Source organism: Pteropus vampyrus, unplaced genomic scaffold, assembly GCF_000151845.1.
Source record: "Pteropus vampyrus isolate Shadow unplaced genomic scaffold, Pvam_2.0 Scaffold140, whole genome shotgun sequence".
Taxonomy (NCBI): domain Eukaryota; kingdom Metazoa; phylum Chordata; class Mammalia; order Chiroptera; family Pteropodidae; genus Pteropus; species Pteropus vampyrus.
In genome coordinates this window covers 2,682,172-2,697,700 of record NW_011888921.1, presented here as the reverse complement: position 1 = coordinate 2,697,700, position 15,529 = coordinate 2,682,172, and the positions used below count along the sequence as shown (strand labels likewise).

At 35.3% G+C, this 15,529-nt stretch overlaps 1 protein-coding gene across 2 annotated transcripts in view; it reads right to left on the bottom strand.

Annotated features, from left to right (window-relative positions):
* Positions 1 to 15,529, bottom strand: part of ARID2 (AT-rich interaction domain 2) — a 126,316-nt gene that overhangs the window by 28,514 nt on the left and 82,273 nt on the right. For both annotated transcript variants that reach the window (XM_023535443.1, XM_023535442.1), the window contains exons 7-13: positions 15,270 to 15,366; positions 14,965 to 15,174; positions 13,977 to 14,144; positions 8,449 to 8,530; positions 6,417 to 6,551; positions 5,596 to 5,792; positions 2,494 to 5,357 (exon numbers count right to left, since the gene is read on the bottom strand). In XM_023535443.1, the coding sequence (XP_023391211.1) occupies positions 2,494 to 5,357; positions 5,596 to 5,792; positions 6,417 to 6,551; positions 8,449 to 8,530; positions 13,977 to 14,144; positions 14,965 to 15,174; positions 15,270 to 15,366 (3,753 nt within the window). The remainder of the gene's footprint in view (positions 1 to 2,493; positions 5,358 to 5,595; positions 5,793 to 6,416; positions 6,552 to 8,448; positions 8,531 to 13,976; positions 14,145 to 14,964; positions 15,175 to 15,269; positions 15,367 to 15,529) is intronic.

Genomic DNA, 15,529 nt, shown 5'->3' with positions numbered 1-15,529 from the left:
GTACCACTTGCTAAGCAGCCCCAAGCCCAGCACTAGCAGCACCCAACCTCAGTTCATAGCTTGGCCTCTCCCAGGCTTCTCTACCCCCAATACAAGAAGCTCATATCAAGTGGCCCCAGGCATGGCATCAGCTAATGCTGAACTTGGTCTGCAGAGCCCCTCCCAAAAGGCCCCAGAACCAATATGCATGGTGGCTAGCTTCAGACCACACCAGAATACCACCCAACCTTCTCCACAAATGACACACCCAAAGGGCAGACTTGGCAGGCATCAGAGCCCCGTTAACATGAATCCTGCTCCTTAGGGTAAGCCCCTGCACAACAGCTCCTCCACTGTAGTCATGGCCTGTCCTCACAAACAAGCAGCCTGAGAGTCAATCCCTCCCACTGAAGTGCAAATAGCAATCAAGGCTCAATTACAACAGGAGGGCACACACATCCCACAGAAGGGACATACCTGAAGCACCCGGCTCAGGTGATCAAGAAGACTGTGCCACTGGGCCACATATGACACCTACCACATAAGGCCACTCTACGAAAACCAGGAGACATAGCAGCTCTACTTAAGACAAAGAAACAAACACAGGGAGGCAGCCAAAATGAGGAGACAAAGAAACATGTCTCAAATGAAAGAAAAGAACAAATATCCAGAAAAAGAACTAAACAAAATGTAGACAAGCATACCAGATGCAGAATTCAAAACACTAGTTATAAGGATGCTAAATGATCTCAGCGAGAACATCAACAAAGAGATTGGAAACATAAAAATGGAGAGAGACAACAAAGAAGCACCAGTAAGAATCGAAGAATAACTAAAATGAAGAACACCTTAAGAGGAATCAACAGATTATACGAAGCAGAGGATCGATTTAGAAGATAAGGTAGCAGAAAAAAAAAACCCCAATCAGAACAGCAACAACAGCAACAAGAAAGAAGAATCCAAAAAAATGAGAATAGTTTAAGGGCCTCTGGAACAACATCAAGCATATCAACATTTGCATCATAGGGATAACAGAAGGAGAAGAGAGAAAGAAATTGAAAACCCAGTATCTGAAAAAATAATGATGGAAAAATTCCCTAATCTGGCAAAGGAAATAGTTATACAAGCCTGAGAAGTGCAGAGAGTCCCAAACAAAAAAAGGCCCAAAGAAAGTGGCCCACACCAAGACACATCCTAATTAAATGCCAAAGGTAAGAGACAGAATCTTAAAAACAGCAAGAGAATAGCAGTTAGTTATCTACAAGGGAGCTCCCATAAGACTGTAGATGATTTCTCAAAAGAAACTTGCAGGCCAGAAGGGATTGGCACAAAATATTCAAAAGAATGAAAAGCAAGAACCTACAAGCCAAGATTACTGGACCCAGCAATGCTATCATTTAAAATCAAAGGAGAGATAAAGACCTTCCTAGACAAGAAAAAGTTCAAGTTCATTACTGCCAAACCAGTATTACAAGAAATGTTAAAGGGATTTCTTTAAAAAGAAAAAAAGAGATCAAAAAAGTAAATAATAAAATGGCAATAACTACATATTTACCAATAATTACTTCAATTTGCTGCCTCCCCTTCCCTCACACCTAGATTTGGTATCAACACAACAGTGGCCAAAGATCTGCTGTCTTCACCATTAAGTGCAGAGAAGAAACTCATGCCAAAAGAGTCTAGCAGAGTTGGCAATAGTCACAGAAGGTTCTGGACAAGTAGTAATTAGAAAGAGAGTGAAGGAGAAGTAATCCAGAAAATAGGTGAGAGACAACTGTGAAGTGAACCCCTAGCTCCAGTGGAAATTACAGGATTGTCCTTAAAATCTTTACAGGTTCATTGGACCCTCAATACAGTAGCACTGTTCGTAGAAAACACATTTATCTACAAAGGCATGAAGATGGAATGGTAGGCATTAAAAAGAGAATAGCAGAAACATGACAGTAGAGCAAAGGAATAAAAAACACAAAATTAGTAACAGAACAACTCAAACAAATTGAAATTATAATACCTTTAAAAAAATAAGGATACTAATTCAATACATAAATATTACAAAACACACTTGATAAAATTCTTATGAGGTTCATCTTTTTTACAAAAGTACTTTAAAAAGAGCCAAAAAACACTTGTGTCAAATCAAATACAGAAATTCCCTTTTAGAGTACTTTTAGTAACATCCCCCACCTCAAACTCCAAAAGGAGACTAAGTTACATTTCAAAAATTCTCCAAAAGATGTTAGATTACAAGTGTTTCTCTATCTCGGATCTATAAAATTACTAATTTGGGTCTATAGCAAAATAGAAAGGGTCTTTAAACCATATGCTAAAGTTAACAACTGTAAACTGTTTAACACTACGAAAAAAAAAGAAAAAGAAAAGCACAACAGTTTGAGTACCTTGATAAGCTAATACAATTAACTGCAATGTGAGACATAAAAAACAGTACATTTCCCCTAAAATTGTACTTCCAAATCTAAATTTTTGAAAGAACAATGCGATAGCAGAATGACTTACCTGTGGGGCCACATTCTGTATGTATGATGGTGGATGCTGCTGCTTTTGCTGAACAGCACTTTCTATTGCTACTTTAGCTACAGTGCTTGGATCTGCTCCTGCTGGCACGGCAACCATTGTTGCACTGCAGCCAGCATTGTTGGGGTCACTGATTGTAACAATTCTAACGCCTACTTTATTTGGGATTCCTGTGACTGTTTCCCTATCATTATCTTCTGCTGGCCTCTTAACAGTTTTGCATTCTGCTGTGCCATTTGTAGGCCGAACGTCAGATGATAGGGCAGGAGAATGGGACACTCTTGATCCTGAGTGAGGAACTGCTATGATTTGATGCCCCTGTATAACAGAGGTTGTAGAATGTGGTGAGACAACTACACTTGGGCGTTGCTGAGGCACGTCTGAATTCAAACTTGAAGCTAGAGGTCCATTGGGCAAATCGGTACCACTAAATTGCTGTGTTGCCACATTTGAAGCCTCCTGTATACTGCTCATAGATGGTGAACCACCCAAAGTTAATATAGGTCCATTAGAAATTCTTTCTAGTTGATCAACTTTGGCAGTATCTTGCTGAGTGGCATCTAAAGTCCCTTGTGGTTCCATTGGAGATATCTCGCCATTTCCTACATGATTGGAAGTTTTGTGATTTGGAATGTTTTTGCTTAAATGAGAACCATCTCCTTTATCAAAATCACAGATTCCATTAACTAGGGGTTTTCTCAAATCACTTTTGATATCCTGCATGTCCATTTGTTCTGAGTTCTGTTTTCCAGGTGCTCCATTCTCACCTAATTCTAACGATGGCCCATTACTGATTAGTGAGCATTGATTAACCTCACTTTGAATTTTCCCTGAGTTTGAAGGAGGTAGACTTGAGTCACTGTACTTTCTCCCATTTAAAAGACTTCCCACCTGCATTTCATTTTCCTTTGTATCCCCATTGCTGGTGTTCATAGTTCCTCGTCGGCAAGACGGGTTCTCCATGACTTCAATTTTACGTTCATGAACATGTAAACCTGTTGCCTCTTTTGCTTCCTCCTCCTTTTGGCAAATTATTTTATCACCTTTGAATGGGGGAGTAGCAGTAGTACAAGATGATTGTCCAGCTGGAGATGCCTGGGTGGCTGGAAGTGTTTGCACCTGAAGTCCAACTCCTGCCTGGGTCCCGCTCATGGTGATTCCTGCTGGAGCAATGAGCTGAGTTGCATTTCCCTGACTCACAGTTGCAGTTGCAAAACTTGTATTTGGCACAACTGTTATAGTTACCTGGTTGCCAGAAGTCCCTTGGAAAATGGTTGCTGGGCTATTTGAGATCAGTGGGCCTGGCAATATTTGTAAGTTTGAGATAGGCATGGTTTGCACTCCCCCTGTGGGTGGCATTGCACTTTGGACCAACTGAACATTTTGCTGCCCAACCAATAGCTGCTGTGCTGGAGTTTGCCCCTGCACTCCAAAACCTGCTGCTTGGTTATTGGCCACCTGGTATACCACCTGAGGGCTTGGAGCTCTTGCATTATTAGGGGGAGGAATCTGTGGAGCTGGGAGAATAAGCTTACCACCTGGAGTTGAAGGACCACGCTTTGGAAGCAGCAACTGTTTTATCAGACTCGACTCACCAGAAGCAGGCTGACCAACTCCTGCATTTGTTTGCTGTGACTGAACTTGCATCTGTACTTGTTGTGGCTGCTGAACTTGTACTTGTACCTGTTGGGGTGGGGGTGCTGGTGAATGCTGCTGCTGTTGCTGCCTTTTCACAGATAGCATTTGACTGACAGTAGGAGGTGGTCCTTGTGACTGAGGGGTGGAAGAAGATGACATAGCAGTAGGGACTTGGTTATTAGAAGCTGGGACAGGTGATGGTGAGGAAGATGGAGTTATGTTTGGTTGTCCGGTTAGCTGAACTGTCTGACCAGCTGGAAGAGCTGCTGGATTAGCAAGAACAATTTGATGAATGGCTGGTGCATAAGTCTGACCTTGTTGAGCTGGCTGGCTTACGATCACTACACTTTGTTGGGTTGGCTGCTGCGGTTGTTGGATAGGCTGTTGTACCACCGTTGATGAAACTTGCTGAGAAGGAAGAGGTTTGGGTGCAATGTTCTGAAACCCTACTCTTGAGGGTTGTGGACTAGGGACACCAGCAATGGTAACCATTTGTCCTGTAGCTACCTGAAAATTCTGTACTGAAGTTGCTGAGACAATATTGGATGCAGAAGTTGTTACATACTGTGGGGGTGCTATGATAACAGTGTCTTGTGGCTGGCTACCAGCTGATGTTTGTTGAGATGAAGTTTGCACAGGTTGGGGTGATGTGGTGATTAACTGTTGACCCTGTGAAACTGTAGAAGTACATGGTGGTATGTTCTGTACTCTGCCAAATATATGACTCTGTGGGACAGCTTGTTGAATTACCGTAACAGGAGTGCCGGAAGGTATTTGTCCTGGTACCACTGTGTGCAATGGAGACTGTTGTGAAATTACAGATGGATGGTGAAGCAATGCCTGGGAATTTACAACTGCAACAGGTTGTGGCCCTGTACTATGATTCTGAACGACAGAACTCTGTGCAGCTCCTCCTCCCACAGCAATACTAACAGGAACTGCTGTCTGGGGTATAGAATTCTGGATTACTGTAGCCTTAACAACTTCACAAGGAATTGGAGCTTTATTTTGAATGACAGTCATTGGAGCATTTTGCTGCTGGTGGGTATGAACTGAAGGGTTTGGTGGAATTCTTGAAACAGTCTGTGCCACAGTGTGAACACCTTGTACTGGAAAAGATATTTGTGTTGCAGTCAAATTTGAAGATTGGTTGGTAACAGGAGTCCTCTGAAAATGGTTTCCTACAGTTTGTGGTCCATGAGGGATTCCTGAAAATATGGGGGAAAAGTCAAAATTCATAATGAAATGATTGAAAAGCTGCATGAAGGAATTATTTTACTTAATTCAAGAGAAAACAGTTTTAAGAAATTAATATCTAACAACTTTGCATCATATGAATATGATTAAGTAATAGAATAAGAAAATGCTACTAGAAAAACAAGTAAAAGTCCTACATTTAAAAAATGTATAAAAATTGGCAATATTTAAAACAATAAAAATTGATACCTGCAGGTGAAGGACTTGGAGATATATCAGGAACAGAATCAACACGAACAACAGGAGTAGAAACTGGTTGCTGCTGATAGTACATTTGAATGGGAAGTGGTATAGCCCTCCGTTTTACTCCTACTACATGAATATGAGCCTGCCCGTTGTTACTGGAATCCTCTACTCTCTTCACTGTATGATTTGGAAAGACCGTTCTGTAAAGTACATAGATACTCAGTTTTGATAACTAGCACACTAAGAAAATGCTAACTTCTAACAATGTTTACATGAACAGCAGCAATATATTCAGGGCCATTTATGTATGAACCAGTATGATACTATGGTTATATTATGCAAGAGTGGGAAGCAAAGAAAGAAATAAAGATCAGTTCTCCAATTTTTAAAGTCATTATTAATATTAACCTTGTTGGGTTTAAACAATTTTACTGCATATATAATTAACAAAAAAGCTGCATATAGGTAATGCCTATTTTATGAACTTTGCAAAACTTCAAAGAGCCTTGATATTTGAAGACAGTATTAGTTATAAACCATTATTCAAGGTTAAAAAGAGCAAAAGTCATGTCTTCAACATATAAAAGTAGGTTGGAAAAAAGCAAACTTAATTTCTTCCTTCTTTTTCTTTGATAAACCTCATAATGTTCAAACGCAAACACAATATGTATTCTCTTGTATTTAAACTTCTACCATACTACAAACCAACTATATGAAATTTCAAGTAGTGGAGATATTTAAAAACAGATAATATTTTCTCAAAAACAAGAGGTGTTGTATGTAATATAAATTAACTATTTAAAGTTAAGAACTATGTCTCCTACCTAAGACATTTATAAAATCCGGTTGATGTTAGGATTCCACCACGAGCTAATTTACTACAAGTTGAGAGGTACTCAGAGTACATTTCTGCTCGAGAGACAGAACAATCTGGATTTACTTCAAAATGAGCATTTAGCCTAAAAGAGAAGAAAAATAAATGCCATTATGCAAAGAATGTAAAGAGTCTACATTTAAGTATGCTAAAACCATTTGAAGGCAATGTATCATAAACTAATAATTATTTCTATTAATCAGATTTCACTGTTTCATGTTATTAGCAAAAATACATGCTAGGTTTTAGACTAAATCAAGTAAAGGATTAACTATTCATATGTAGTATAAAAAATCATTAATAACAAAATAAAAATTGTTCATATTCCAGCAACGGCAAGGTTGGTCTGTTGGCAACAAATATTCTACAACAGTTTTATTCAGTGAATATCTACTCAGGTTTCTGTCTTGTAATAATCAAAATACAAAAAAAGTTCCCATATATGAGCTATTGGAGATGTGGAAAATAGAGGAAAAATGGAACTAAACTTTTGATGGCTCTTGGATCAAATTCCTTTAAAAAAAAAAACAACCTACCCAAACTTTCAACTACTTCCTAAAACAATACTTCCCATGCTACACACTCCCATTCCCCACTTCAGAGACTTCTATTTTTAATCCCATACAAACTAATTCAAACTTCAGTTTGTCTTTTATATCAAGTAACTTCCATGTATAAGTTACAACTGGAGGCCTAGTTATCCATATAGGACTCTTTCTAGGGCTCGTTACGTACACAACAGGCCAACTTACAGCTGTTTCTTATAAACTGCATCAAATAATAATTATGATAAAATAATTGTAAAATGAGTCTCTCTTCCTCTTCCCCTAAAACAGGCAGAAGTATGCAACAGAGATTTATGAAACCAAATCTACACCCACACACACACATTTTACAATGGATGTGGTACATACTTTTTCTAACTTTCATAACCCTTTGAGTATTGAGTTTTCAAAACAACTAGATACAAAAAACTTTTTTTGGTTTCAATGTAGAAGGTAAACATTTCCCAGTATTATTGGAAGAGATTCATCAAGTATAAAGGGTCAAGGTGAACAATATGGAATGTGAGGAAAAAGCAAATAATTAGAGATATATAAAACTATAAACCTTATTTAAGCAAACTGGAAAAGTCTAGAGAAAATTGTCATAGGAACAAAGATATGAAAGCACCAAAAACATGGAACACAGAATGACAGAAGCATGGAATGGAGGACAAATAATGTTAGAGAATGGGAGAAACGGGATCAAGAAAAGAAGTTTTAAAAGTATTACATCATTGGAAAGCGATCTTAATACTTCAATCTGTTAATTTTCTAAAGAATTTAAGTTGAAATTCATAAATAAAGTAGAGGCAACTATCCAAGACAAAATGAAATCAAACCAAGTCTACATTTATTTTTTTCAGAAAGTAGCTGAGATATAACTACTCAGTCTTCTCAAGAAATATTATTTTTGATTTATTTCAATATAGACAAACTAGCCAGTCTATCATTTGATTAGTTTCCCCTTACTACTCACAAAAAGAAAAAATTAGCTATGAAGAAGAAATTTTGCTTTTGATGAAAAAGAAGAGATATATAACAACAAAATCTGGTTTTATTTTCGTAGTCAGTCCGATTCAGTTTTAATAAAACATTAAGGTAAGAAAAACAACTATAATTTGACAAACCTTATTTTCTACAAAGTCAAAGATAACTTTTAAAACAAATTTTACTCTGAAAAGAAGTTAGGTAGTGTAATTTAATGAAATTCTAATCAAACTTTTAATTCTGGATTCTGATAAATATTTTTCTTTCAAATTATTCCAAAATACAGGTGAAGTGGTTTTACATTGTCCTTTCTTTGTATAAGTGATATTCTATTCTAACTAAAAAGAAATACAGAATAAAACATTCTGGATGACTATTGAAATACATTTCCTTTTCTGTTGTGCTTTATTCTTCCCGAGGATAAAGCCTTAATAGAAATAAACCACTTACCACTGACAAGCAAACTTCTCACTATCTATTTCCACTATTCCTGGAGGTGGAGCAACATGCTGTGCTACAACTGCTCTGGAAGCTAAAGAAAAAAATACATTAGCTACATCATTTAAAAATTTAGTCACTATATGCCATATTTAGTTCATGGATACTGAACCAATTAAAATTCACAATGAATACCTTTTAAAAAGGTGTATAAAAATAATGAAAGTATACAAATTTGAGAAACTTATAATAGAGCACATATTACACCAGGCACTACCTTAGAGGCTTTATATGAACTATTTTTTTAAGCTCATAATCATTCACATAATAACAATAATATGAATTATATCGCTAATATAAACTCTATTTTTCTCAGAGGTCAGACACTGAGTTAAATACTTTGTACATTTCTTTCTTAATTCTTTGGCGAGATGGGTACAGGCGAGGAAACTGAGACTCAAAGTGATTAAAATAACTAGCCCAAGGTCACACAGCTTAACACACCTGTAAAAAAGCTCCTCTTCCTGTAGTTACAGATACAGACTGTATCAAAAATAACCTTTTCTGAATATAAAAGATGCATATTAACTCCTTATATAAAATTTCTGAAATAAGGTGAGCAAAAAGCTGAAATGCTATGCTATATACAAAGGAACTAATGAAATCATGAAAAATATGAAGTAATATAAACAAAAGTTATAAATAAATATGAATCTGACGTATTTATAGTTAAAATTTTAAACTATATTATTTCAACACAAAATCAGCAGGATTTTTATAGCTTTTAAACTTATAAAATGTACCCACTTTTTTTTAGGTAACATTTAACAAAACTTCTCAGAACCCTCAAAGAGAAGAAATGCACTTCTAAATTATTGGAACTAGAGGACTCACTCCACAGCACAGCAAATCTGTGAATGATCTGAAGCAATTGTGACCTATGTTCAATGAGGCCCCCAGGCTTTAACTGGGATAACAGCTAGTAGCAGTCACTTACTGAACATTTACTCTTCATTAAGCCATTTATATTTACATTGTTTTAATCTTATATATAGATCCAAATTTATCTCCATTTTGCAGAAAAAAATTAAAATTCAGAGATTAAGTTCACAAAGGAACACGACGTGATGGAGATAGCAGAGATGATATAGCTGGAAAGCCTTCATTAAAGAGTGATGTATTTGAATCCAGGTCTGTCACATTTCAGAGGCCATCCTGTGATATTCTGCTTCTTAACAGAACATAATTCGAACCAAAATTACTATCCTGGTACACCCAAGTTTATCTTCTTTTCTCCTCCTAACTTGATAACACTGTTATAGAAAACATCTTTCTAGGGCTTGAACTTGTGTAGAAATCATTTACCGTTTTCTTTATTGATTGTAAAATGAGAGTACACCCTACTCAGACTGAAATCTCCTGAATCAATTATCAATTGCATGAAACATTAAAAATTATGTTGAGATTATGAGAAACTTTACAAACATAAAGAAGAAAGATGCAGCCACAATTAAGACTATAAACTGGAAAAATATAATTACTATAAAAGTGACTGCAAATTCAGAAGCATTTCCTTCAGGATACCTGAAGACCTTTCAAAGGCTACAAAGACAATTGTACTTTAAAAGGAATCAATTTTCCAGATACTCAACATTTTATAAACACACACGCACACACACCCTACTTTGCCTGAACACATCACTTCTTTGACAATTGCTCTTCTCTCATTTTGGAACAGAAGGTCTTAACTCTCACCCAGCCTTAATAGAACTGCAGAATTATGGTTAAATGTATGACTATGGAGCCAGAGAAGCTAGCTCTAGAGTTCCATCACTCAGTACCAGCTGTGTAACTACAGGCAAGTTACTTAACCTCTCTGTCTATAAAATGAAGAGAATAATAGTACATTAACCTCATTGGTCATAAGGATTAGAGTTTATATGCAAGCCACTTAAAACAATGTCTGGCACACAGTAAACACTATATAAACATTAGCTATTATTATTGTTGTTGTATTAAAACCTCTAGAACACCTTAGAAACATAAGTGTCCACAAAGCCTCGTTTTAACCAAGATATTATATAGTAGGGCTTCCTGTCTATCCCAGTGTTATATATATTATATTATAGTTAATGGCAATGCTGAGCATTAGAAATTGGGTATTTTGACCCTCTGATGTGTTCTGAATTTAGATATATTATAGAGTGATGACAATTTTTGCTTAATGTCCTTCCTTCCTCTATCCCTCAACTACTGTCAAAGAGTGCATTATTTCTGAAGCAGAATCTTGTGTAAGTAAAGCATAGAGAATATTTTAAAGGAATACTAAAGGTGGTGGCATTTTATTTCATTCACATGACAACCTCATGGCAACTTTAACTATCAGAGAATTCTAAAGTTAGGAAGGTAGGAAGATATATCAACATACTTTCTTTGAAAAAGTGTTTTTCTAAGTAACAGAAAGTAAGGCTGATTTAAGCAAGATTCTTTTAATGAGATAAATCTGCAGCGCTAAGCCAAGGTTTTGACATAAATGTATTAAAAGCACATGATAAAAGCACTTTATCAAAAATACATTGTATTAGTATTGAAATTAACAATATTTCAATTATCTTCAATTATCTGCAGCATCACCATCTAGTGGGAACTTGTTGGAAAGAAAATTCTCAGGTCCATCTGAATCAAAAACTCAGGCATGGAATCTAGAAATCATCATGTAAGCCCACTGGGTGATTCTGATACACATTAAAGTTGAGAACCATTGTGCTAACACTTCTTCAAAGTATTAGGTTAAACAAGGTGCATCTAAGTAAAAGAGTAGCAAGTATAATTTACAGAGATATCCTGTTAATATCTTTTTGATATATTTTCAATAAACAAAAATAAATGTCTCTAATGGCTGGGCAACAAATACTTCTCAGAGTCAAGTATTAATTCTTTGATTTCAACAAAATCATAAGAGAACTAAAATTGTCAGAATATTTTAAATATAATTTTAATAATTTTTTGATAATTCAGAAGGAAATTAAAAGAATTTTAAGTTCTATCTTCATCTATTTATTGACATGAACGAGGTTTTCAACTTACATCTATAAAAAGGAAAAAAGATAAAATTAATGCTGATCTCCATTTCATTCTAGCAATAAAAAATATTCAGAGACACAATGAGCTAATACTTTCCAAAGAACTAGAGAAAAAAGTGTTGTGCATCTCATTAAGACATGCACTTCCAATAATTTTACTTTTTATTTAATAATTATAAAAATAATGTATACACTATTATTTGATGTGCTATATATTACTAAAATTTGTAATGATAAAATTTTAAACACTTAAAGAGTTTTATAAAGTAACAGAAAATTGAAAAAAATTAAAGTGTCTATATTTATAGCTGAGAAGTATTGATAGGGTGATGGATATGAGTTCAAGGTGAAAGATGGATATCATAAAATTTCTGATATTAAAGGCTTGTGAATTTTTAAAAATGGATGATGGTAAATATCAAGATTCCACTGGATACAAAGTGTTTAACTTTCACTTTAAAATATCAATTTAATATACATAAAAACATTATTTGCAACTACTTAAATTATGATGAAGATATTTAGATGTCAACCTAAAAATGGGGGAAAGATTACATAAGTTTTCATAGTGATGAGAGGAAGTGAGCAAAAAGTTTGAAGATGACCGACTGTTCCTTAAGAAAACAGTATTAAATAAAACTATGGAGGAAGGGAGCACAACTATAAACAGTAACTAATCGAATAATTAAAAAGCTGTTATTCATAATGAGCAAGTAATAAAGTGCTCACCAGATCAAAAATGAACTCTTTTAAGTCATTAGAGACCTATTCTCACATCTATCAATGAATTACGACATATATGAGCAATCCACAAACTCTCAATATTTAATTTTGTTCATTTGTCAAATGAGGACCAAATCCTAGGTTATCAGTGAGTTTATCTGTTAAGGTCACAGGTCAGTGATCAGGTAAAAAAATAGTAGCTTTCATCAAAAAATGCCCCTGAATATTCTTCAAATGACCCATTATAGTTCAATGTATCACCGATTATTAATTTCTTTCTTTTTGGATAGTTTCCTTTCACCCTCAATTAATTTAATCTTCAGTTTCTTTTTTGAGGATAAGAGCATACCCTCACCCCTCACTTAACTGGTGATATGAACTGTTTCATTTCTTTTTCAAGGTTGAGAAACCATTAACATGCTGACCATTGATTCCCAATATGCATTGGTTATTTAACATCTATTGCCTGTGGGTAAAAGCTCTTTGAGTAGATTAGCAGTCAAAACTACTTATTTTTTTCATGTCTTTTATTATTATTTGTCCAGCTCTATTAGTTGAATTCAAGTTAAATGCACATATGATACAACTCTGCCATATACGTTAGAAGGACATAACGGAAATCAACACAACGTGATATATTACAAACTGTGTAAATAGAGTATATAATTTTGATTCTATAAATTAGAGAAGTAGAGAAAATGGGATCATGCTTAAATGAAAATAGAACAAGATAGCTGAAGAGATATGATGAGAAGGACTGAGTAATAAACATTGGCAATTGAAGAGGCCAAGGTATTTAGAAAGACTCAACAAGATCTGGTGATTAAATGGATGTGGTAGTTAAAGACTAAGGATGATAAGATTTTTGTTTTAAGGGTAGTGTGGGAGGTTGAGAAAGATTTGAATTTCTAGACTGAAAGTAAGAAGCAGGTAAAGAACGAGGTTTAAGACATAAAATGAGAAAATGGGGAGGACTGATATTCAGAGCACTGATTCAGAAGTTAGTATCTCTTCCTGAGTCAAGGGGAAGCTGACTAAGGAATGAAGTTCAAATGACAGTAAGTTTGTAGGTGAAAGATTAACAAGTTGAAGAAATTCATGCCACATAGCTTCCATTATTACCTGTGAAGTGACGGGTAAGATCAACTAAGAAAACAAGCATCCTCCATTAAAAAAAAAAAAAAGGAAAGAAAAATGTCTGGGGAAGAGTGAAAGGTGGGAGAACAGGTGAGGTAAAAGATGGAGTGTTTCTATTAGGACAAATGAAAGCGGAGAAAGCACTTTACAAAAAGGCTGAGGGTTATAAAATATAAAAATAATGACTCAGCCAGGAAAAAGGAGTCTAAGGACTGACGAGAATGCTGGTTATTAGACAGGTTTGAATTCTAATTAAAGATATTTGAGTTAACAGAATTGACTCGAGGGATGCTAAGAAGGGTGCAAAGTACAGGTATACACGCTTATATATGTGTTTGTGTACGTATGCACATGTGATTGACCCTAGGCTCTGATTCTGTGGTGTTTGGTCCAAGATTTAGAAGCATTAGGGGGTATTATACTTATGTATCCTGATGACTACCTGAGAAAATTATAATGTAACATATGATTAACCTATTCCTGGTATATCAATTTCCAATGACCAAAATCACAAATAAAAAGCCCATCTGGGGCACTTCTTATTGCTCTCACAGTTGTGAATAAACAAACTGAAAAAGAATATGTAAAAACACTAACCTGGGGCAGATGCTACATGGATCTGCGTTTGAACTTGCTCTACAGCTTGTGTCCTAATTTCAGATAAAACTTGATGACTAGAACTTGGATGTTCGACGAGTTTTACTGCAGCTAGTGCATCAGGGCCGAACATCTGAATATCCATAGAAACTAGACACACTAACATGTCTAAAATAAATTAAAAACCAATAGTTATCAATATTATAAAAGACACACATTGCTTAAAAATACATGCTGTACAGAATACTACTTCTCAAATGCCATCTATGAATCACTGTACATCGGAAGTATCTGTGGATCTTTAAAAAAGGTTTTTAGGCTCAATCTCTGAAGAGTGATTTAGTAGTTCTGGAGTGGGGGTTAGGTATTTTTAGTTTTAAAAAGCTTCCCAAGTGATTCTGATCTGTAGCTAGATTTAGAAGTTATTAATATGGAAAGTGACATCTTAGTTTCTCAATAATAATACTTTTCAATTCAAATCTTTATTAACTTTGGTTTTACTATTTATCCACTGCCCTCCCCCCACCAAAAAAGAAATCATTTGAACCACTGAGTAAAATGACAACCCACTATGGAGGTGAGTTCACTGATATTGACAGTGCCATTACCAGCAACTTCTAGGAACAGAAGAAAGCCTGTTTTACTCAACTTTAGTTGCTTAAGAGTAGCAGGTGACCATATGAAACAGAAAGACCTGCTCTCCAGAGAGTTAGCTTTGTTGGTTTCAAATTTCATTTATAGTAATAGAAATAAAGAGAAAGAATAGGAATTACTAACAATCTTATACATTCTGGTCTCTATATGATAGGAGTTTCTTGCTCATCTAAAATAGGCAGAAAGAAAAATACAAACAAATGTGTCTGAAAGGATAATAACTCCTAGAACTAAACAGTAAACCCCAAATATCAACTGTGATTTTATATAGCATATTAGATATTTTTTCCTCAATAAAGAAAATAATTTAACTGTTCCTTTGGCTTAGTCTTACCTATGCTCTTTTCTACTTTTGCTATTTTTGTGCAAGCTACATCTCCCATTTCTGTGAGCATATATAGCACCTCGAGTGTTGAGATTACGAGCAGCACATCAGGTAAAGTGAGATGACAAATGATCTCTCTGTATGAGTCCTGATCGACATATTCGCAAATCAAAACACCATTATCTTCTGCTTTGCAAAGATTTCCCAAAATTTCCATCCCTGAAAAGCAAACACACAAAAACATGTATTTGTTTTTTAACAGACGATAAAAAGTTGGTGCACATTAGACAGTGAGAAAACAAGTGAGGACTTACCCCTCATCTTTAAAAATCTATCCCTTGACATTAGGCATTTTGTAACAGTATGAAACATCAGATGAGTAGTTTTGAAATCAACAGGGTCCAATAAAAGCTGGGAAAAAAAGGACATTATTGTTGAGATAGGCTTCTTCTAGTGCTGTATATTTCACATTTAATAAAAAATGAACAAAATAATGTTGCATAACTTCAAAAAATGTAATTACTGTGAGCATAGCCATCACTAAATTTGGAGCATCATTTCAAATATTTACTTT